This window comes from Balaenoptera ricei, chromosome 20 (genome assembly GCF_028023285.1).
Source record: "Balaenoptera ricei isolate mBalRic1 chromosome 20, mBalRic1.hap2, whole genome shotgun sequence".
NCBI lineage: Eukaryota > Metazoa > Chordata > Mammalia > Artiodactyla > Balaenopteridae > Balaenoptera > Balaenoptera ricei.
This window is the reverse complement of record NC_082658.1, coordinates 46,652,755-46,678,390: the sequence shown is the minus strand read 5'-3', so window position 1 is coordinate 46,678,390 and position 25,636 is coordinate 46,652,755. Positions and strand designations below refer to the sequence as shown.

The window sequence follows — 25,636 nt, the reverse complement described above, 5'->3', positions numbered from 1 at the left end:
CACAGGCTTCAGTAGTTGTGGCACGCGGGCTTCGGTAGTTGTGGCTCACGGGCTCTAGAGCCCAGGCTCAGTAGTTGTGGTACACGGGCTTAGTTGCTCCGCGCCATGTGGGATCTTCCCAGACCAGGGCTTGAACCCGTGTCCCCTGCATTGACAGGCTACTTCCACGTCATCTGAACGTTGCTTCTGGAGGCAGTTTCCAGTTCAGATCTAATCTTGTCTCTCTCCATTTGTTAAATGGAGTCCCCATATAAAGTCCAGGTTCATATAAAGCCAGGCATGCTGGGTGCTCCATAATTTTGACCTAATTTAGTTTCTAATCTTTTCCTGCTATTCCCTCCCGTACACTTTTGCTCCTAGCCTGTAATATTTAAAGTACCATAAATATAAGGACAGCTGTTGCAGCATTGTTTATAGTGGCAAAAAACTGTGTATCAAAAGGAAATTGTTGAATAAATAATGATACATCTCTATTATGGAATAATATGCAATGTGTTAAGTCTAGTTTGCTTGTTACAAGTGATAGAAATGAAATTTAAACTTGTGTAAACCAGAAAAGATATCAATTGCCACATGTACCCAAGAAGATCAAGAGATGGACTGGCTTCTTGCATGACTACATGCAGAGCTTTGAACGGTGTCATCTGGAGAACATCTGTCTTCTCTGTGTCTTGACTCTAGTTTCTTTGTGTTGATTTCATTCCCAGGCAGCTCTTCCTAAACTATAGCCAGTGATGGTTTGTGTTCTCCCAGCTTAACAACCCAGTGGAAGAACACTTCTTTCCCAGTAGTAACAGCAAAAGTACTGGTCTCATTGGCCTTGAGTCACCTGCCAGTTTCTGAGGCTTTCACTATGGCAAGGGGAATGGAATTTCTTGGTTGTCTACGCCCAAATTATGTGCCCATCCCTGGAGCTCAGTGGTGAAGCCAGCTTGAACTGCGTGAACTAAAAGGGGTGGGGGGATGGGAGCAGGGTTTCCCAAAGGGAAATTGGATTGCCGATATCAGAATGAGGAAAAATGGATTCTGAGCAGGAGAAAGTAACAGAAGTCCTCTAATGCGCCTTTAAAAGGATCCGGAAGGATGGCTCTGACATTTATCATGCAAGGTGCAGAGGAATGTGGGTGTGTATGTGCACAGGCATATGATATGTATAGACTGTGAAGTGTGTGAAAGTACACACATTAAACTGTTAACATTGCTTATCTCAGGGGAGTATGATTGGAGCAGGTAGAGGATTAATTATAGTATTTCTGTTATATATCTCTGTTGTTTGACTTGTTGCCAGGGGCACATATTATTTTTGTCAGAGTAATTAAAAATATAAAACCTGAAAGTACAATGAAGAATTTTCCTCTTAGGAATATTGTGATACCTGGCAATTGCTTTTTGGGTGTCAGTAGTAATAATGATAATAGCTAAAACTTACTGAGTGCTTTCTCTGCATCAGGCAAACTGTGCGTATTATATACTTTTTCATTTAACCCTTAAAGTAACCTGCTGAGCTATTATTATTACCAGTGACTGACTTGTGTGTAAACTGAAATTTAGAGAAATTGTTAGTCATTCAGAAATCTAGGTATCAATCAGAATGACCTGGAAAATTAAAACAAGCAAATGTATATATCCCAAGGCCCTACCTGGGCTGCCAAATCAAAATTTCAGGGTAGAGCCTAATCTGTATATCTAACAGACACCCCGAGTGATTCATTCATAGTCAGTTTATTACTGGTTTGTTTGGGAGTCTCACTGGGTCAGGTATTTAATTCATGGTGGCACAACTAGTAAGAATCAGAGCTGGGTTTCAAACCTTAACGACTGCACTATTAATAACATGGTTATTAAAAAGGTAACATGTTTATTATCACTGTTAAAATTATACACTAGGTTTTTAGGTTAAATCAGTCTTTGTAGACCAGCATGAAAATCTTACCAGTAGTTATGGGACATATTTCTGTAGGGAAGAATTCTGAATTCTAGGCATCGGATTTACAAATGACCTTTTGCAATAAAAGACGAAAGTTTACTCTAAGATAATTTTGTCATTGGAGCAGCTGCAGTCTGCATTCCAAAGGTTAGCCGAATTGAAACCTTTTTTACTGTAACAACCTATTACTATTACACATTCATGGAATATGGTGACACAGATAGATGTATTGTTTTGTACAGCAGGTGTCCCCAACCTTTTTGGCACCGGGGACGGTTTCGTGGAAGAACAATTTTCCCACAGACCCGGCGGGGTCGGGGGGAGGGGAAGGAATGGTTCAGGTGGTAATGTGAGCGATGGTTCAGGCAGTAATGCGGGTGATGGGGAGGGGCAGATGAAGCTTCCCTCGCTTGCCTTGCCCACCACTCACCTCCTGCTGTGCGGCCCAGTTCCTAACAGGCCTGGGGGTTGGGGACCCCTGTTGTAGAGCACTGTAGTTTATCCTTTTGTCTATTTAATAAAAAATAAAATAGGGCTTTCCTGGTGGCGCAGTGGTTGAGAGTCTGCCTGCCAATGCAGGGGACACGGGTTCGAGCCCTGGTCTGGAAAGATCCCACATGCCACAGAGCAGCTGGGCCCGTGAGCCACAGTTACTGAGCCTGCGCGTCTGGAGCCTGTGTTCCGCAACAAGTGAGGCCGCGGTGGTGAGAGCCCCATGCACTGCGATGAAGAGTGGCCCCCGCTTGCCACAACTAGAGAAAGCCCTCGCACAGAAACGAAGACCCAACACAGCCATAAATAAATAAATAAAATAAATTTTAAAAATAAATAAATAATTAATTAATTAAAAAATAAAATAAATACAAAAACAACACATGCCACTCCTCAGTCCCCATCCCCAACCCCCTATCCTTTACACAGACACACAGACACACACACACACACACACACACACACACACACAGAAGCATACTTTGATTAAACGTTGCCAACATAATTTCTTCTGTTATACCTTTAATGTAAAAACCTGAGTTTCAACTCAGTTTTGCAAACATTTAAAAGGCAAACGTGGTATTTTGCCTTTTTTAGCATTAATAAGGAAGGAAACCATCATATTAAGGTAATAATTAAGCTTACACAATTAAAATTTGCAAACAATTAAATTAAACTAGGATATGATAATTTACTCAGAAGTAAGTTGAAATAAATTTGATTTTCCTAGTGTGCTTGTCATTCAGCAGATATAATGAACTGAGAGAGCAATGCAAACAGTCTAAGTCCACTTCAGCCCGAGTGTACACAAAACATCAAAAATATTACGTAGAAAAGAAAGTGAGTGCTGTCCATTGCGTTCAGTGTGGTGCCACCACTTTTCGTGTTCATGGTTGTGGCTATCTTTGGGGTCACTTCTGTATTCTTAGTTGTCTTGGGATTTGAAGTTGTCTTGGGATCCAGAAATATTTGGAACTCTGGAATTATCTTGGAATTTGGGGTTGTCTCAGAATTTGGGCTGATCTGCTTAGAAGCTGTCAGAATTTGAGGTCATCAGTGTTGGAGTTGACTGCAAAGTGTCATCAGCAGACAGGAGGAGCAGACTGAGTAATAGCTTGAACATCATTTTCCTGTTTCAAAATAATTATGGAAAATTAATCTAACACTTGGATCACAAACAAATCTAAGAACTTGCTTTTTTAAAAGTGGTGGTGAGGGGGCAGGGGGAATGAAGGAAACCTAATCTCAGCACTGGGGAAATGCCAACCTTGGTTTAACAAATTTCATGGTTTTTAAGATAAAAGGAAATTCAGAAGAGATCGATATCAACTCCTCCATTTTACAGATGGGCTCAGACAAAGGCAAAAGGATGCATATCTAAAAATGACCAGAACTAGAACTTGAGTCTGAGTCTTAGTCTAGTGTTCTTTAGTAGATGGGGACTATGACATAGGCATAGTATAGACATACACCAAAAGATTACTAGTAAACCATTTTTAAAGTAAGGCTAATTTTTTTTTAATCATGTATTCAAATCTAATGGTTTGCCGCATTTGAGATAAAGCAGCTAGCCCATGTTGAACATGGTTAACTATTCTTTTTTTTAACTTAAAGCCCAAACTTTAATTTTAGAAGTCTAATATATGCTAAAATTTACATTTGGTTCTAATGTGTAATTGAGAAAATTTCAAATTAATATTACCTTTTGACGTTTTTTCTTTGAAGATTAAAACTTCAGGCTTTCTCCAGTGTCCCGTGGGGGATCTAATTTCTCACTCACTGTGTGCTGTTTAAATAAAATTAGTAAGTCACATGTTATAAACTTGATCTGCTATTTGCTCTTTGGAAATAACCTATTGAGTGCTTTCCAAACTGGTGCAAACAGATGGACTGTGGCAGAAATCAAGGAATTCAAATAAAGTTCCTCTAAAATCTAGTGTCTTATTTAAAGAACCCTGTGAATACCACTTTGTTATTCCTCTTATCCATGTGTATATTAGTGAATGTCTTCATTGGATTAACACTAACTGGAGGAATATACTCTTTGCCTGCTGTGATTATCATGACTTAAAATCAAGTAAGTATATTAGAGATAGATTTTTTTTTCTTAAAGCATCTTGTATATATGTTTAGAGGGTAGGTAGTTTTTGGCTAGGATTATTTTGAAGTTTTAAAAATAATTCAAGAATATAGCATTCTAGGAGTTTAATTTCTAGTAAATAATTATTCTATTAGAAAAGAAGTTAAACTTTATTAACATAAAGCTAAATAAGAAAAGAATTGCATCTGAAAGTGATACTTTTCATATTGAGTTTACAAAGATTTTTTTTAGTACATTAAATCACCCACATTGAAGCACATTAAGTGAATTCTTTAAAGGAATTTCATCTTTCGGTCACTCCTTTTCCTTGATAAGTGGTATACAGGGAAGTTGGGTTGTATTGTGCTAACGTTTTCATCACATTAGCCGGCTCTTTTAAAGAATTGCAAGGCTGTGAACAATGGTGTTGACATACAAGGAAATGGCTACATAAGTGGCAGAAGCTCAAGTCAGTACATGTTTCTGACTTGTTTTACTTTGCTATGTAGGTTTCTTTTTCCTCCTGAATGAAGAGAACCAGTGCTTGCTAAATCTTATTTATATTAGGTACATATTGTATAGAACCTAACTTAACCGGAGGTTTGTGTGATCAGACCTAAGAAGTAAATATAAAAAGCCTCAGAGTAGATATTATAAATCAGAGTACTAAGATAATGCACAGATAACTTTTTATTGATGCTTCAAACACCTCAATCTCAACTTATTTAAAATTTTAAATTCAACATTTTCCCCTTCCTATTCTTATACCCAGATATGTTGGGTTGGCTAAAATGTTCGTTTGGGTTTTTTGGTAAGATCTTATGGAAAAAGCCGAACAAACTTTTTGGCCGATAACATATTTTTCTCATAATCTCTTTCTCAGGTAACTGCGTCATTACCCAGCCAAATGGCTCTCCAACCTTGAATTTCTTATTGTCTTCTTATTGATCTTAAGCTGCCCAAGCCTCTCGATGGTAATTAAGTAAAATTTAAAATTCTGAACGCTCCAGCACTTAAATGTTCCCCCGCCCCCCAAAAAATCATTTGGAATTACTTAGGCCTTTAAATACCTCCCACTTCTTTATCTTTGTGCAGCTTTCCCCATCTGCCCAAAGTATTTCTTCCTCATTCAAAATTCCATTCTTCCTTCAAGGTCTAACTCTGATGGCAGCACCTTTTATGAGAGCCTTCCTTAATTCTATACTTCAGAATCAGACATTTTAGGACTTCGTACTTCTAGAGCACTTATCAGAGTCTGTTTTTTAACTATAGATGTATCCTCAGTCTTTCTTCAGCCAGATTCTGGCTTCCTTGTGATCAGGTACTACTTCTTATTCTTTGTACCTGCTAGCACAGTGAGTACTTGTACATAATAGGGTACAACAAACACTGGAATTTACTGAAACTTCTCTTTGTTTCTTCATGTCTGAGGGCTGATACCATTAGTGATGTCTAAAATAATAAACATTTGGTCATTTACAGTTTTCCCTGCATTACAAAGTCCTATTTCTACTTTCTGGCAGCTGTTTTGAGAGGATTTCTTTATTTGTATGATGTGGATCATAATGTACATTCATATTCTTTACCTGTGTTGTATAACAAAAATTCAACCGAGTAAATTTTAAAGATCTAATTGGCTTTATTTGAATAATTCATGAATCGGACAGCATCCCATCTAACAAGTAGAGAGGAGCTCCAAAGGATTATGGAAAGGGAAAGTTTTTGGTTTTGTTTTCCACATCTTTATTGGAGTATAATTGCTTTACAATGTTGTGTTAGTTTCTGCCGTACAGCAAAGTGAATCAGCTATATGTATACATATATCCCCGTATCCCCTCCCTCTTGAGCCTCCCTCCCACCCTCCCTATCCCACCCCTCTAGGTTGTCACAAAGCATCGAGTTGATCTCCCTGTGCTATTCAGCAGCTTCCCACTAGCCATCCATTTTACATTTGGTAGTGTATATATGTCAATGCTACTCTCTCACTTCGTCCCAGCTTCCCCTTCCCCCGCTGTGTCTGTCTATGTCTTTACTCCTGCCCTGCCACTAGGTTCATCAGTACCGTTTTTTTTAGATTTATGGAAAGTTTTTAAAGGCGAGACAAGGAAGTCATAAACAAAAGTTATTTCAGGCTTAAGTAACCTACCGTGGGGGATGGACGGGGGATGGACAGGGTCTGTCTGTGTGGCAGATTATCTCGACTTCCTTTTGGTGCTGACCAGAAAATTCCACTTCGACTGGTTAGGATTACATTCCTGGAGAAGGTTGTAACTGCAGTTAGGTTAGGTATTAAGTCTCGGTTTTAGCACAAGTGACTCCATTTTGGGCTTGTTGGTTTTTTTTTTTTCAATAGTATGTAGTAGCAAGTGGCTTTTCAGTGTGGACATCTACGTTTCAAAAATCTTTTTGGAAGCTTCCTGAGAAAGTGGATATGCAAATGTGCAAAAACAGGCTATTGTTATGTTAGACTTAAATGTGAGTACCTTTCAGAATTGTACATAAGCAGTTTTACAGTAAAATTTCAGCCTCTTCATTGTAGGAATCTAATACAGGAAAAAGAACACATTTCTCCTTAGTGGCAAAATACATGTTCTGAGGGGAAATGTCTGTCTTTGAACAAGTTTGTCTTCCAGTATTATTACAGTATAATACCGTAAGCCTGTTATCTAATTTTGGCTTGTTATTTATTCTTGTTTTTCATTATAAATGAAAAAAAGTGATTTAATTTTAAAAAGAAGCTCTTGTGTTTCCTTCTCTTGGATAATGGTATCTCCATCCACCTTGAGTTTTAAATGGGAGGCTAAACATCAGTCTTCATTTCTACCTTCTCTTAACCACATACATCTGATTAATCACTAAGTCTTGTTGATTCTGCCTCAAAAAATTTTTTGTACTTTATCCTTACATTACAGACTCAGTTTGTAGCTTTATCAGTTGTCTAAGCTGGGGTTAGCAAACTTGTTTGTCAAAGGAGCAGTAGTAAATATTTTAGGCTTTATAAGCCACATAAAGTTTTTCTTTTTTTCTTGTTTTTGTTTTGTTTGGTTTTTGGTTTTTAACTGCTCTTTAAAAATATAAGAGCCATTTTTAGCTTGCAGGTCATACAAAAACAGGCCACAAGTAGCATGTGGGCGGGATATCACCAGTGGACCATAGTTTGCTGCACTCTGTTCTAGGCTGTTGAAATAACTTCCTATTTGGATTCTTTGTCACCGGTATGTTACCCCATCCCCTCCTTCTTCCACATTACTGCCAGAATGATCGCTCTAAAATATGACCGTGTGACTTTTAGATAAAACCTTTTATGTGCTCTATTAACTAAGTTTTTATACTTAAGGTGTTCATATACCACCTCTGGGGTTTTTGTGTTTCTTCGTAAGATCTATCCTATTAGTTAATCAATATTTTTTTATTGACTTTTTTCTTAAAGGAAATTTTGTATTATACCATAAACAGAAAATCAGTATTGATTGCCATAACTAGAAAACCAGCAAACAAAAGATAACAGTAAAAAAGAAATACGGAATTATTAAATGACTGTTTCATATACCACCCCATCATATAGGTACCACACTTCAAAAAACCACTGACTTATAAGATGAACCTTTTTTCCTTAGCGTCATACAAGTCTCTTCATAATCTTTTACACGGTTCACAGTAGTTGCAAGATTGCTGAACTAAAGCAGGAGATTGAAAGTCATTTTGGTAAGAGGCTAGAGATGCTGGCCTTATTCTGGAAATCTCATGATGCTGTCGTCATTGATGTGGTTCCAAGTAAGCCTTGTATGCTTTCTGGGCTGTTCTCAGGAAAGTGTGTTCATGACACACTGCTGAGGGTATCTTTAAGGGCAGTTGTCAAGAAGACTCTAGGAGCTGGCAAAGCCACAAAGTCTGCCCAGAGAGCTCAGAATGCCACATGAGCATTCTGCACATTACCTCCTATATTGGTCAATAAAGTCTTAAAATAACTTTCTCAATTGGTCATTTAAGTTTAATAATAGAAGACTAGTCATCACAGTTTGTAGTAACAGCTGTAGAAAGATGTCTCGCCTTTGCTTCAGCAACACTGACCATCTCACTATTTTCCTACTCTGGCATGCCTCTGTGATTCTGCATAGGCTTACCATTGCCTTTGGGTGCCGTTAATATAGGCAAACTCCTACTTTTGATTCAAGACCCATCTCAGTAACCTGACTCTCACTCCTCTAGGCAAGTTAAGAAAAAAAAACGGCTTTATTGAGACATAATTCACATAAAGTTTACCCTTTTAAAAGTGTACAATTTAGTGGTTTTTAGTATATTCACACAGTTGGGCAATCATCACCACTACGTAATTTTAAACATTTCATCACCGCAAAAAGAAACCCCATACTCATCAGCAGTCATTCCCCATTCTTCCTCACCTCAACCCTCTTAGTCCCTGGCAACCATTGTGTGTGTGTGTGTGTGTGTGTGTGTGTGTGTGTGTGTGTGTGTGTACATACATATATACACCACATTTTCTTTTTTTCTTTTTTTGCTATTAAATATATTTTTATTTTTTTCTTCTATAATAAAACCTTTTTTTTTGAAATAACTTCAAACTTACAGAAACGTTTCAAATATATAATACGGAGAGTTCACACATACCCTTCACTCAGATTCCCATAATGTTTATAATTTTCAAAACCACAGTACAATGATCAAACCAGGAAATTAATATTAGTATGCTCCTGTCAGCTGAACTAAAGACTTCTTCAAATTTTAGTTTCCGCCTTATATCCCGTTTCAGTTCCACAATCCACTTAGGATCCCACATTACATATAGTTGCTGTGTCCTTCGTCTTCTCCAAGCTGTGACAGTTCCTGAGTCTTTCCATATCTTTCGCTACTTGGTAATTTTCATACTCATGGTCTTAAATATATTTTTTAATGCACAGATTTTTCAGCATGAAGAGCCTTCTCTGGTGGGTAACCCATCTCTTGAATCACCTTCAGTCATTAAGGAGAAATGACTGTGGCATTGTGATTTGCTGAAGCAGAGCCTCATACAAGTGTTAGGCTGTTCAGAATGCATCACTTTTATTTTTTTTTATTTATTTTTCTTAACATTTTTATTGGAGTATAATTGCTTTACAATGGTGTGTTAGTTTCTGCTTCATAACAGAGTGAATCAGTTATACATATACATATATCCCCATATCTCTTCCCTCTTGCATCTCCCTCCCTCCCACCCTCCCTATCCCACCCTTCTAGCTGGTCACAAAGCACTGAGCTAATCTCCCTGTGCTGTGCGACTGCTTCCCACTAGCTATCTGTTTTACATTTGGTAGTGTATATATGACCATATATACACTACCACTCTCTCACTTTGTCCCAGCTTACCCTTCCCCCTCCCCGTGTCCTCAAGTCCATTCTCTAGTAGGTCTGCGTCTTTATTCCCGTCTTGCCCCTAGGTTCTTCATGACCTTTTTTTTTTTAAGATTCCATATATATGTGTTAGCATACGGTATTTGTTTTTCTCCTTCTGACTTACTTCACTCTGTATGACAGACTCTAGGCCCATCCACCTCACTACAAATAACTCAATTTTGTTTCTTTTTATGGCTGAGTAATATTCCATTGTATATATGTGCCACATCTTTATCCATTCATCTATCAGTGGACACTTAGGTTGCTTCCATGGCCTGGCTACTGTAAATAGAGCTGCAGTGAACATTGTGGTACATGACTCTTTTTTTTTTTTTTTTTTTTTTTTAATTTTATTTATTTATTTATTTATGGCTGCGTTGGGTCTTCGCTTCTGTGCTAGGGCTTTCTCTAGTTGCGGCAAGCGGGGGCCACTCTTCATCGCGGTGCACGGGCCTCTCACTATCGCGGCCTCTCTTGTTGCGGAGCACAGGCTCTAGACGCGCAGGCTCAGCAATTGTGGCTCACTGGCATAGTTGCTCCGCGGCATGTGGGATCCTCCCAGACTAGGGCTCAAACCCGTGTCCCCTGCATTGGCAGGCAGATTCTCAACCACTGCACCACCAGGGAAGCCCCATGACTCTTTTTGAATTACGGTTTTCTCAGTGTATATGCCCAGTAGTGGGATTGCTGGGTTGTATGGTAGTTCTATTTTTAGTTTTTTAAGGAACCTCCATACTGTTCTCCATAGTGGCTGTATCAATTTACATTCCTACCAACGGTGTATGAGGGTTCCCTTTTCTCCACACCCTCTCCAACATTTATTGTTTGTAGATTTTTTTGATGGTGGCCATTCTGACCGGTGTGAGATGATATCGCGTTGTAGTTTTGATTTGCATTTCTCTAATGATTAATGATGTTGAGCATTCTTTCATGTGTTTGTTGGCAGTCTGTATATGTTCTTTGGAGAAATGTCTATTTAGGTCTTCTGCCCATTTTTGGATTGGGTTGTTTGTTTTTTTCATATTGAGATGAATGAGCTGCTTGTAAATTTTGGAGATTAATCCTTTGTCAGTTGCTTCATTTGCAAATATTTTCTCCCATTCTGAGGGTTGTCTTTTCGTCTTGTTTATGGTTTCCTTTGCTGTGCAAAAGCTTTTAAGTTTCATTAGGTCCCATTTGTTTATTTTTGTTTTTATTTCCATTACTCTAGGAGGTGGGTCAAAAAGGATCTTGCTGTGATTTATGTCATAGAGTGTTCTGCCTATGCTTTCCTCTAAGAGTTTGATAGTGTCCGGTCTTACATTTAGGTCTCTAATCCATTTTGAGTTTATTTTTGTGTATGGTGTTAGGGAGTGTTCTAATTTCATTCTTTTACATGTACCTGTCCAGTTTTCCCAGCACCACTTATTGAAGAGGCTGTCTTTTCTCCATTGTATATTCTTGCCTCCTTTATCAAAGATAAGGTGACCATAGGTGCGTGGGTTTATCTCTGGGCTTTCTATCCTGTTCCACTGATCTATATTTCTGTTTTTGTGCCAGTACCATACTGTCTTGATTACTGTAGCTTTGTAGTATAGTCTGAAGTCCGGGAGCCTGATTCCTCCAGCTCGGTTTTTCTTTCTCAAGATTGCTTTGGCTATTCGGGGTCTTTTTACACCACATTTTCTTTATCAGTTTGCCCACTGATGGATACTTAGGTTGTTTACACATCTTGGCTATTTTAAATAACGTTGCAATAAACATGGGGATACATAGAATATTATTTTCCTGTTCATCTATTGGACTTTTAGCTCCTAGATCTTATATGTCTTCATCTGGATACACAGAGAATCTAGCAGAGCATGTGGCATTTCATAGAACACTTAATAAATGAACTTAGCTTTTAATTATTATATGTATGTAATCATTCAGTGCTAGTGTTAAGACTAATCGCCAGTTTTAATTATGGACACACATGACTGTAGTTTAAAGGAAGAAGACTTGATTTAATAACAGTGATTAGAGTTGGAGTCCTGAATTGAGCCAAAAGATTTCTCGAGTGGTTTTGTTTTCTGTTATTCTTGGTTTATAGAAGTATAGTGGCCTTGGCTGTTAGTGAAACAAGGCTTTGGTTTACTCATCAAGGGCGATTTAGTGATTTATGACTTGACAGTACTTAAAAAGAAACAGTGGCTGCAATCCGTCTATTGTTATGAAAACACAGTTGATTTTTTTGAATCAACTGTGGTTCACCTCTTTTAGTGTTAATATATAATCCTTGAAAGGAAATAATCCTGAGATATATTTATGAGGTTTGATTTTATGAAACAATAGGGAAAAATTCTAAAACAAGCATCCGAGGGTAAATACATCCAAGTGAATATTGCTCCCTTCAGAAGAGCCGCTGTTGGAGGTGATGTACTTACTTCAAATCCTGATGCCTTTGAGCACACATTTTTAGGGAAATACATTTTTGGACGTGTTGTCGAAGTCTAAAACATGTTCTTTTTAAATGGGGTGGGAAAATCTTCATATTTGAAATTTTTTGATAAGGCAAAATGTCATTTAGTAATATATTTGTTTAAAATGAGTTTTTTCTTGTGTGACATATAAACTGGCTCTTAGTAATATTTGAAAGGAGGGGCCCCAAAGGTGTTTTCACTAATGACAGCCTCATTGGAATAAGAGTTTAAAGACTCAAACATGCCTGCTTTGAAGAAAAATGTAAAGAAATTTAGATATGTGACATTTATGTTTAAAATTTAAATCAGTTTATAGTCAACTCATCATTAATATATGAAGATGTTTTACTAGTTTCAGGTGACTCCTTCATCCTTTGATTACTTTTACTATGTTTTTTTTTAATTTAATTAATTAATTTATTTATTTATTTATTTATGGCTGTGTTGGGTCTTCGTTTCTTTGCGAGGGCTTTCTCTCTAGTGTGGCAAGTGGGGGCCACTCTTCATCGTGGTGCACGGGCCTCTCACTATCGCGGCCTCTCTTGTTGCGGAGCACAGGCTCCAGACGCGCCGGCTCAGCAACTGTGGCTCACGGGCCCAGTTGCTCCGCGGCATGTGGGATCCTCCCAGACCAGGGATCGAACCCGTGTCCCCTGCACTGGCAGGCAGATTCTCAACCACTGCACCAGCAGGGAAGCCCACTTTTACTATGTGTTAAAGAGACTAGCCTTTACAGTGTGTTTCTAAGTTTATATTTAATGTCCTGCAGCTTTTTTTTTTTTTTAATTTAGTTTCAGGGCAAGAGACTCATAACACTTCATCAGAGTATACTTTGTTAAGCAAAAAAGATTTCATTTACTCATTGTAGAAAAGCCATACCATGAGGAAATACTAGAGCCTGTAGATAAATGAAATTATTTTTAAACATTTATTGGCTTTCTTTATTTGTCATTGGTATGAGGAAATGCAGCTGAGTATCTGATTCCAAGTAATAGAACTGGTAAATGGATGTGGCTGTGTGCCAGTTACTCTTACACTATACGGTGTCTCAGGTGCAGTTGTGGTTACTGAGGGTTCGCTTGGCAAGGAAGGGCCTTCCAATGGTTTTTGTGGTGTATGGCATCTTTATTTTTCCCTAGTGGTGTTTTGTTCTTTTCTTTCTCAATGAAAAGCCATTAAATCTTAGTTTATTTTCTGTTGAGGCAAGCATTTGACAGGCATTTGAACTCCCTCAGCCTTCCAGAAGTGTTCACTTTGTTTTTTCGAGCTGTGACTATGGGCAACAAAATAGCACAAAGTGAAAAACTACATTTCCTGGTGTTGAGTATTTCATCAGATTTATTTGATACTTGGCCTTGAGATACCCATTTGAAATATTCAGATATCTAATTTTTTACTGATAAATCATATTTTCCATGGAGTAAATAAATAACAAACCTTGTAAATTAGTTATTTGAAGTGTAACTAAGGAAGACAGATACATGGGGAATTATGTACCACTATGGGTTCAGTTATCTCCATTTCTGATGTTTTTAATTACCGAGAATCTCTTATACAAGACATAGGAGTAATATTTACAACCTTTATATAGCACCTACAAAGTGCTTTAATATACATGTTTTATCTATTCTTTAAAATACCCATGTGGAACACGTGTTCTTAACAAGATTTTTACCAGAGGACACATGTAATCGTTTACCCAAGATAACAACACAGGCTTTTGGTGACGGTCTTATCTCATGCTCTCTCTATTAAATCACAGTGTACTTTAAATACTCTTAGAATTGTTTTGATCAGAAAATACTGTACAGTTTTGCTGCTTTTATTGTGTGTTTGTGTGTGTATGTTTAATTTCCGTACTTAGATTTCATCAATAACTTCCAACAAATTCAGAATATCAGGCCATGGTTTATTGAAAAGATAAATGGGTGTATTGGGCATATGTCTCAACCGGTTCCTGAACGTGTTTAACAGAGTTGGGGCCGTTGAACCAAAGTGACAGTTCGTAAAAAATGAGCTTCTTAAGAACCTCACTTGTATCACAGTTTTGAAAGTGTGGAGCAGACTAATCTGCTTAACACATTATTAACACATTGAGGTGGCTTTTTTTTTCTCTGTTTCCTTGATTTCCCTTGAGCAATCTACTTATACTAAATTGTTCACAGGTATCAGAATTAACCTTTCTCTGAAATTGTTCCAAAGGTAACTCCCCACTGCCCAGAACTAATTTCTTATATGACAAGTAGCAGCCTAGCCAAATCCCCTTCATTCATAACTTTTCTTTCATCTCTCTTTTCTCTGGACTATGAAGCTAAGACTTTGACCTATTGGAAGAAACTTAGGCTCTAGAATAAGAAAGACTTGGAGGTTTGACTTGGTCTGTCTTAAGTAGGTTATTGTTAGCGCACCAGTCATATCTTTGATCTGTATTAATTCATCCTTTTATTTAATAAATTCAGATCAAGCTGGCCCTTCTCCCCCCCGCCCCCCACGAAAAAAAATCTCCTAGCAGGAGGTGATAATCTACACTGAAATAAAAAGGATAAATAAAGGTTTGCCAGGGGAAGAAGGAGGAAAGGAGTGTAGTGGTGAGGACATGAAGAATCTCTGAGAGCCTGATGGCAAGAGAGAGCATGGTGAATTACAGGGGCAGAAAGATGTTTTGTTTGAACTATACAGTGTGAGGGAGCTGGAAAATTTTAAGATGATACTGTAAAGGGTGGCAAGGGCCCGATCATACAGTAAGCCATATTAAGAATTTAGATTTTATTCTGAGACATGGAAAATTATTGAAAGTTTTTTGGAGGGGTTTTTGTTGTTGTTATTGTTCATTTGCTTTGTTATTAGGAGAGAAAAGAGCTTGTTTGGTTAGATTTGTTGGAGAACAATCCTGACAGCAGTTAACCGTGTAGAGCTAATGTAAGCTAATATAGTAAGTATGTGCTTCCAAAAAATCTGATAGTGCATCTCTGTCTCTGATCTTTATTCCATGATACCCTCCAGTTTCTTAACCACCCCTCCCTATTCACAGTTCATTTTGCATCGTCTCATTTTCTTACTCAACCTAGAGCCCTTGGACAGCTGTTTCAATAGTTCTTTTCTAAGATCTCTTGCATTTTTCAAAGACAAAGCAGGTGATAAAACACACTTGGTATACATATTAGCATTTTGGTATATTTATCTTTTTCGTTGTTTTTATACATAGTTCTATAACATACGTGTTTATATATCCTATAGTTTTTGCCTATCTTTCTAGTATATGCATTTTCCACTTTTCAAACTTAAAAAAAAACCTCTACATAAATATTTGTATTGGACACGTAATACTCTGGCCAGTGGGTCATCATTTACTTGACCAGTTTCCTAATGGTAGATATTTAGCATTCTGTTTTTCTTGCTATTAGAAAGAATGCTGGTATTTACCTAGAATTTACTAGGTTAAAGGTTAAAATATTTTAGGTTTTTGATCATTGCTGTGTTGCCCTCCCCCGTCATTGGTATATTAATTTAAAGATATGCAGATTATGACTTGTTGAATGAGGAGGCACAAGCCACCCACTCGGGGTTGGAAAGTAGCTCCCTCAATTTCCAAGGGAAGTGAAAACCCCTGGGGTCGTTTTGATTGAAGGCTCAGTTTCAGTACACTCAGAAAAAGGAAGTAAAGTCACAAGATTTATTATTTAGAGATCCCAGAAACGTCGCCGGGGGTGGGGGGGTGGGGGGGTGCACAGTGAGCTGGGGGAAGAGCAGTCCTCTGCCCCAGTTCAAGAGATACAGTACAGGGTAGGAAGCACCTCTTGTAAGTTGGTTGGGATGACAGTCACTTAACTTTTTACAGGCTCGACTCTAAGTGCTTATTTTAAAAGGTGCCCCAGGAATAGCAAAGTGGGAACTTCTGGTGGTAATCCTAATTTGAGTCCTTATCTAAATGTCCAGACTCTGGGTATGTGTAGGGTTGTCATACTGTAAAATGCTTAGGCAGCAACTCAGAATAGCTGTTTTCTCATCGCAATTGCCAATTGCTGTCCCAAAGAGTTGTACCAGTATGTGAATGTGACTATTTCCTAATGTCTTCCCCAGCATTGATTTTTTTTTTTTTTTACTTTTAAAAAAATTGCTTGCTGGGGCTTCCCTGGTGGCGCAGTGGTTGAGAATCTGCCTGCCAATGCAGGGGACACGGGTTCGAGCCCTGGTCTGGGAAGATCCCACATGCCACGGAGCAACTAGGCCCGTGAGCCACAATTACTGAGCCTGCGCGTCTGGAGCCTGTGCTCCGCAACAAGAGAGGCCGCGACAGTGAGAGGCCCGCGCACCGTGATGAAGAGTGGCCCCCACTTGCCACAACTGGAGAAAGCCCTTGCACAGAAATGAAGACCCAACACAGCCATAAATAAATAAATAAAATTAAACTTAAAAAAAAAAAATTCCATAGATTCAAGGAATCTTCCCCTTCCCCCAGAAAAAAATCTTAGGACAAATGAAAAGAAACACACATGTACACGTAGAAGATTATTAAAAAAAAAAAAAAAAAAATTGCTTGCTGTTTTAGTAATAAGCGTGGTATCACATTTTATTTTTATTTCTCAGTTATTATGTGGTTTGCCATATTCCCATATACTTATCAATCCCCATGCTTCCTGTCTTTTAAACATTCTGTTTGTGTCCTTTACCCACTTGTCCATTGGGAAATCTAAGTATTTTTCTTATCAATTTTATGAGCATTTGATTAACAATCTCCTTTACATTTTTCTCTTTGAGTATTTTTATCAGGCTCATTGTTTGCAGCATAAGAAGTTTGGGATTTTTTTTTTTTTAATTTATTTTATTATGGCTGTGTTGGGCCTTCGTTTCTGTGCGAGGGCTTTCTCTAGTTGCGGCAAGTGGGGGCCACTCTTCATCACGGTGCGCGGGCCTCTCATTACCACGGCCTCTCTTGTTGCAGAGCACAGGCTCCAGACGCACAGGCTCAGTAACTGTGGCTCACGGGCCTAGTTGCTCCGCGGCATGTGGGATCTTCCCAGACCAGGGCTCGAACCCGTATCCCCTGCATTGGCAGGCAGATTCTCAACCGCTGCGCCACCAGGGAAGCCCAAGAAGTTTGGGATTTTGTATGACAAACCTATTGATGATTTCTTTGTGATTTCTTTTTCTTTTTATAATTAAAAATAGCCTTCCACCCAGAGATTTATATTCTTTTTTATTCTTCTGCTGGTTTTAAGACTTCCTTTTTTATATTATCTTTTTTAGTTCACTATGTAGGTGTATCACATGAAGTAAGTGTTAAATTGGACTGTTTTCAAATTTTCCCAGCATTGTTTTTTGAATCTTTCCCTTCCCCTTTGATTTTTTTATTTTTTTCCTTCTAAAGTTAACAGTGTCTGAGAACGCACTACATGGTAGGTACTGTTCTAAGCACTTTATACGTATTAACTCATGTTTTTTTTAACATCTTTATTGGAGTATAATTGCTTTGCAGTGGTGTGTTAGTTTCTGCTTTATAACAAAGTGAATCAGCTATACATATACATATATCCCCATATCCCCTCCCTCTTGCGTCTCTCTCCCACCCTCCCTATCCCACCCCTCTAGGTGGTCACAAAGCACCAAGCTGATCTCCCTGTGCTATGCAGCTGCTTCCCACTAGCTGTTTTACATTTCGTAGTATATATATGTCAGTGCCCCTCTCTCACTTCGTCCCAGCTTAACCTTCCCCCTCCCCGTGTCCTCAAGTCCATTCTCTACATCTGCGTCTTTATTCCTGACCTGCCCCTAGGTTCTTCAGAACCATTTTTTTTTTTTTAGATTCCATATATATGTGTGTATTAACTCATTTTTTCCTCACAACTACCCTGTGAGGAAATGGAGGCACAGAGAACTTCATATGTGTCCTGTGCTCTAATTGTGCTATCATTTCTATATTGTAGTTATCTTCCTTTCTATTTATATGCCACTACCATTCTGTCTTAATTATTATAGCTGATGAAGAAAGGCTAAGATACTTCTTCTGTTTCCTCCTTTTTCTATTCTTGCCTGTGTATTTTTCCAGATGGACTTAAGTGTTTTATTCTAACAAGAATCTCATTGGAATGTTTGTCAGAGTTGGCTTAATCCATAGATTATCTGGAATTAATCACATCTTTACAATATCAGTCAAGGTGTGTCTCCTGTGCTTAGCCTTTGTGCCTTTGGACATTCCAGATGCTGAAAAAATACTTACTGAGTGAAAGAATAAATGAATGGGGAGACCTTTGTTTATCGTCTCCATCAAGTCTTGGTTTATACTTCTCATTAACGGTTTTTAACTTTTCCCCATTTGGTCCTGCACATTTCATGTGAATGTTATTTCTTGGCATTATATATTTTGGTTTGTTGTTGCTGTCATGAATAGTATCCTTTTCCTGTAATCTTCTAATTATTTGTTGCCAGAATGTGAGAAAACCATTAATGTTTGCATATTTATTTTGCTGTTATTTATTTAAAGTTGTTCTTCTGGAGGCATTCCTGAGGAATCCTTTGGATAGATAATTATTTCACCTGTTAATAATAACCATTTTGGGTTTTTCCTATAATTTTATTTATATCTGTTGTCTTTTATTCTGGAATAATGTTTAAAAGATTGATGGTAATGGGCATTGTTGTTTTGATTCTGGTTTTAATAGAAATATAATTTTTCACTTTTAAGCATGACATTTGCAGTTCATGGTATCATTCCTTATCTAGTTCTTACAATATATTTCATAAGGAATAATCTTATAAAGGTTTTAAAACTGACTTTTGTGTGACATTTTTGGTGTAAAGGAATTTGCTGTTGCTTCAGAACATTGTTATGGAAGATTATTGAATAGCACATATTTGTCATCTTTTAAGTTAGGCATAGAAGACATTTTCTCATCCTGCTGTGATAAGAGAATGTTTCTCTGACTTTCTTCTGGGTCCCCGTCTCACTAACATCTGAACCTGAATCCTGGAGGGTGAAGGATCAGGGACTGAAGCAAAAAATATACTATTTCATTTTCTTGCTCTTAGAGTGTGGCACTTGGGTGTTTACGTATGTGGGAATTTCTCAAAGCACTGGGTTTGGACATACACGTATAATAATACTAACAGCAAAATTACTGCGTGTAGAATGTGGGGAGCCAAGACACTGTGATAAGACTGTATATGAATTATGCCATTTATTCCTCAGGAAAAAATACCCACTATGAATAATTTCTGCCAGCCCATATGACTTAGGGCATTGGTAACTTGCCCAGGGTTGTACAGTTGAGAAGCGGCAGAGACAGGATTTAGGCCTAGAACATTTGACACCAGAGCACAATACCCTTCACCACTATTTTATCCCTTATTGCATTTGCTTTTGTGTTTGTGCTCTTATTTTAATTCTCTTGACTGGGGAGAAACAAAAGTTACTTGTAAAATGAAATCAAACCTTAGGTATGGATGGATGGATATATAACTTATGAGCTTGAGAGATAGACACTGAGGATAATGCATTTTGAAATGTTTATGGAGCCCAGTAATACGGTAGTTCTTGTTTGAGTGGCAAATACTGCTCCCTCCTCCATCGGTAATGATAAGAACACAATTTCCTTAGAAGGAAGTATGTAATTACTGTAAGGCTAGATAATACTTCTTTCTGAGGACTTGGGTCTGTGTGGTTGACATATGTTGTACGTGTAAATTTACTGCATTTTTTTCTCTGCATTTTGCAGACACATCATTAAGATTGGCATAATTTATAGGTGCTGCTAATGCTATAAAGCGCAATTTCACTTTTTGGTCACTTTTCCTCATAGGATTTCTAAGACAGCACTGAATTTTTGGCACCCTCAGAGTGAAAGACAGTTACCTTTAAGAAACCTACTTTCTGTGCAATTCAGTGTGTGTGGTTTTTGAAAACAAGATGCAAGTATGTCGTAGATTAGGAAATATCTAAGCAATTAGCCTGTACCATTGATGGTGAAGATACTAGATTGTTGATTGGGAGGGAGGAGAAACAGCTTGCCCATTTTCAAATCATTTAGGGACTATTTCAAATAATTTCTTTTCTTCATGGTGAGATTCCCTCCTGACAATAGTGAGCCAGTTAGGTTTGCCAGGGCAGAAAAATGTTCAAGAGTCACTGTACTAAGTCAGTATAGGAGAGGAACTGCTTCATTGAACCTTAAAAGTAATTTTTCCATAAGCCTGCCCCTTAAAAAGAAAGAAAGAAAGAAAAAAGAAAGAGCACATTAGAAGGTTGTTACTTTTCTCTTTCTCTGAGTAGAAATGCTTCCAAATGTGGAAAGAAATCTTAGTTTTAAAAGTCCTTAGGAAGGAGCCCCAAAATTTCTATCTGTAGTCTTTTACCAACTCTAAGAATGCTTGAAATAGATTCTTCCTTATGTCTCACAAATTAAATTCCTCATTTGTGGCTCACCCATTTCAGTTATGCTGTCTTGCATTTTAATCTAGCCGTGTTTCTGGGTCTCTTTTTCTGACTCTTGGCTATTACTTATGTTTTTCTCTGATTCAAAAGATGGCTTACTTGTATATTTGTAGAAAATTCTCAATTTTCTTCTAGTTGAAGTCCCAGTGCAGTTTGGAGTGTCAAGATCTGTCCCATGCCCAGCTGTAGGCTTATTGTCTGTTTTATTGGGTTCATCACCTGGTCGTAGCACCAAATGAATCCCAGCCTTCTTTCCCTTTCTCCTTTCCTTTTCCTTCCCTTCCTTAGTATTGCCCATGTTTGTTAGACCCCCATGATTTTATCCTGAAACTAATCTTATTTTTAACTTAGGTAAGTCAGATTCTAACTTCTGATGTGTAAAAGATAAATTTCCCTCTCCTGCACATAAAAGGCTTTTAATTTTTTAAATATTTTAATTTTCCATTAATGAACAGTCTGTTAAATATGCACTAAAACTGTTCCTTTACATGTCTTTAAGCTTGAAATTTTTATTACATTTTTAATACTTCCCTTAAATACAAAAAACGCCATTAAACTTTACTTATTAAAATGCAAAGCCTAGTGTCTTCTAGCTTTTTGAAGAGCTTTTGTCCATTATATAATCTGTAAAGTAGCCAAGAGTTCCTCAGAAGCAGGACATCATTTAGATTTAAAACAATCATGGCTTGTGTGCAAAATAATGATGTGACATAACCATTCATGGGGAGGCAGCCACAGTTTTACTCTACGTAGTGACAGAACTCTTGGATACCTCCAATATTACATTTACCATAAAGACTTGACCAGGGTACCCTAGAACAAAAAAAAGGTTAAGTCATTTTGATTCTACCAAGTAGATTAAGTTGGTATGACTAGAAAGCCAAATGACACAGTTATGAGCATAGACCTTTTATTTTTTCCCAGATGTTTGACAGTGTAAACATACATAAAATACATATTAAAGTTGAGATGCTTTATATTTTGTGCAGTAAATTGAAGCCTTAAAAAGAAAACATTTCATTTAAAAAAAAGAAACTCATTAGTTTTACTTCATTAAGACAGTAAAATAGCAGCAAGTACCAAGACATTGTGCACTTCTTTATTTAAGACGAGTTGCTTCATTTACATCAGAGTCAGAAATGTAAGACTGGCTTTCTTGAATACTTAATATAGCTTGAGTCACTGGTTAGATAGGGGCATATTTTCCCAACTATACATCAGGGAGGAGTGCTTTCATTAATTTCAGAAAATGCAGACCCTTAGCCAGCCAGCATGACCACAGCATTGAGCATTAAGAGAAACGAAGCATTTACTTTCCAAGCACTTGCCACAGAAGAAGGTAAGCGAGTCTTTACATTTGTGGTTGTCTCTTCCCTCCGTAAGTTAAGGGTTGTGCTTTGTTGAGGCATTTCAGAGAAATTATTTGGCATGCCACTAGTAATACTTAGGGTCATGGGTGTTGGGGATGATTTTGTTGAGCTAGTGAGGCTTGTGTTTGTAACCATTCCATCTTGGAGGTGAATAGTTAGAGTTGCAGCTGCTGCTTCATGTGAATTGATCGTTTCTGTGGATGTATCTTCTGGATAGGGCACAAAAGCCTTGTCAGTGCTAGTAAAGGTGGTGTCTTTGCTTAGAGTGGCACCAAACGTTGTTTCCTTTGTTCGATATTGTTTAGGTATTTTGGTCACTTTGGATTGAGTTACCATACTCAGAGAGTTAATGGTGTCCACTGTCTGCATCCCACTTACAGTGAACAAGCTTGAGGTAAATCCAGAAGGTGTGGGGTATATGTTATGTTCCTTCAAAGGTGATATTTGGCTAGAACAGGGAGTCCCTGTTACATGGGCTTTTGTTTCCATCATCCACTTAAGTAAGTAAGTAATGTTTTGTTTATGGTCACATGACCACCTGTTATTGTAAAGGGTTATCTCTTGCAACTGGAAGAGTTGGTCAAAAGCTTGATCTGGAATGAATGTGAACTTATTGTTGTGCAGGTAAAGATGTGTGAGATTTGTCAGGTTTATTAATGTTCCTGGAAGGATTTGTGTCAAGGAATTGTTAGACAGGTCCACAATATGTAGTTTGGAGGGCATGTTGGTTGGAACTGTCCAGAGTTTGTTACTACTGAGGTTGAGAACCTCAAGACTTCTTAGTGTATTTTTAATGAGGACAACCTTTTCCAGCATATTCTTAGAAACATCCAGATATTTAAGGTTCCACTGATAAGCAGTATCAGATTTTTCAAGCAGTTTAATGTTGTTGTTAGCAGCAGACATGTTCCAGAGGGACCGAGGTAACTGAGCAGGCAAGCTTTCAAGCCTGTTGTTTGAAATGTCCAGGGTCCTCAGATTGGTGTACTGGGTTAACTGGTTATGCAGATCAGTAAAGTGGTTATAAGACAGATTTAAATGGATAATATTCTCTTGCAGTCCAGATGGTAATGTAGTCAAGTTTCTGCCTGAACAGTCCACATGCCTGTGCCTCTCGGTGCATATACATTGGAGAGGGCAAATGCATAAAATACCAGGTGTGAGAAACAGAAGGATGAACAGGCTGGGAGACATTTTCAATATCTGATATTCCATCAAAGCCTGGAAACAAACAGATACACCCTTCTTTTAATATGCAAATACAATTAGGCATCTGCATGGGTCAGTTAGCATTAGGCAAAATTTTCAATAAACCTCATTGTTGTTGAGTTCTTTTATAATTGTTCCAGTGATTAAACTAACAAAGCTCCCCTTCATTTATAGTCCAAATGCTTAATCCTTCAATTGGGGCTATGTGATAGAGAGAGACTCTCTCCCCCTACTGTCTTCTGCATTTTCTCATTTATTTTCTCCCTTCTTAGTCTTTCTTATTTATCTTCCCAGAATGTTGATATTATAAAATGGCATTCTCTGCAAATAAAGAGTCGGAATCTTAAGCTATTACTATTTTTGATAATATTCTTCCTTACTCAGATGGGAAAAAATGGCTGTCGTGTCTGTTTTGGTTGTTTTTTTTGTTTTTTTTTTTTTGTTTTTTTGTTTTTTGTTTTTTTCAGATCTCTGCAGTAATAAAATAGTCAATGTGTATGTAGGATGAGATTTTATTTAGATATTAAAACAATACTTTGAAATGCATCTTTGTCTTTTCAGGATAAATATATCCTTGCAAAACATTTTAAGGCACTTGAAAAATCTGACCAACACCATACCTTTAAATCTCACATTTTATAAAGTGATTTCTTTTCTGTATATTTCAGTGCCGATTCTAAAGGAAAACAATGTGTATATTTACAAAGTGAATGAATATTAGAAAGAAATCCCTCAACTGACACTGCAGCAAATTTCTGGTGCATGCACTTGCTATTGAATATATATTCAATCCTAACGGTGACTTTCTCTTAAGACAAGGAAAAAGAAAAAAATTCCGAAGTCGATTTTTTACTGATTTAAATAACAGCTTACCATAGTGTTGTCTTCTACATCAGCATCTCATTTTCTCCGGGAAACTTAAGCTTAAAGGTCGCCTTGTTCTGGAAAGTAGGAACCGCTTCTGGCTGTGGGCTGTGCTTGCCTGCTCAGCTGCATTGTGTTGCTGTGAGCTGAAGCTCTGCAACCACCTGATCAGTACCACATAGGAGGACTGCAGAGCTGTCATTGGTGCTGACTCAAATTTATTGCAAGAGGTGCACACGCAACAGAATGGACCAAAAGAAATTTTTTTTTAATTTAGTGTTGAGTGTACCCATATATCTCAGATTTGCTGTAGGATGGAAAACCTCGTGCACATTAGACCTGGCCTTTACTCATTTCTGTGTATTTGAGCTTAGGCTCCACATTTTAACATTCACCTCGTGAAGAATTTGTGGTTCTTTTTAATGCGCCTACTCTTCATTCATTTTATACATTGAAAAATGTTGAAAATGAATTTGAGCTTCCTTGTGGATGGTTTTCTAAGATATTAGTTTAACTATTTTTAACTCTGCCTTTTTATCTTTTCTAAAATGGTACAATTGTCTTATCACTTTTTAAAATAACATATTACAATCTGTTTGATTTTTTTATGTACCCCCCCCCAGCCAAATATGGTGATTATTATATACAGTCAGGTTTTCAAATTTATCAACCACCTAACTGTTCATCTTTTGGAGAAGTACAAAAGTACTTAAATATGATTATTTTGTTTTTATCTTTCTGATACAAGGATTGTTTGACCTAGGCTATGCACAAACGAGGCTACATTTTTTAATGAGCATCTAATTCTTTCAATTATCAGTTCATGTAGTAAAGTAAATGTGTTTTATTTTATGTCTTTTGGGTTAAGGATTTTTTTCTTCATGAAATTACTTTGGTCAGTCGATATGAATATTGTTGTCTCCAGAGACATCTTTGGTACTATATGAATGGCCATTTATTTGATTTTATGTTTTAAGAATAATAGCATAAATTTTAGTTGATTTCTTCAGAATGTTTCACATTTTATCTTACTGAGAAAATAATTTACATTGTTTTTAAATTACATGAAATAATGTAAAAGGGAAAACTTTCATTAGGGGCTTTATAAAATACGACCAGATTTATGACAGCTTCTGCTCCACTCTTTAGTGGACTGATAGTGTAAATAATCTGCTAAAACTTGAATCTAATTTCTAGAATAGCCAGTTTACCTTAGAAAAGAAAACAAAGTCATGACATTTTCTTTACCAAATTGTTACCATTTAAAAACCAGCAATTATTAGCACATTACATGTAAGGAAAATCTCTTTATGCCTATTTACTAAATCCTTTGTATTTCTCTAAATTACATTTGCCATTTTTTAACCCCAGAGTTTACCCTAAATAGAATTTATTGTATTAAAAATTGAAATTTATTTTCTTAGAAAAGAAACT

At 37.4% G+C, this 25,636-nt stretch overlaps 2 protein-coding genes across 12 annotated transcripts in view; one reads left to right on the top strand and one right to left on the bottom strand.

Moving 5' to 3' along the window:
* Nucleotides 1-25,636, top strand: part of NF1 (neurofibromin 1) — a 260,084-nt gene that overhangs the window by 162,061 nt on the left and 72,387 nt on the right. The gene's annotated exons all lie outside the window — the stretch shown is intronic.
* On the bottom strand, nt 22,019-23,344 carry OMG (oligodendrocyte myelin glycoprotein). Its single transcript, XM_059907928.1, has one exon. It carries the CDS (start codon nt 23,342-23,344, stop codon nt 22,019-22,021), a length of 1,326 nt encoding a protein of 441 aa, XP_059763911.1.

Excerpts from the sequence above, each read along its gene's own strand:
- OMG (XM_059907928.1), bottom strand. The coding sequence starts at position 23,344 with ATGGAATATCAGATATTGAAAATGTCTCCCAGCCTGTTCATCCTTCTG.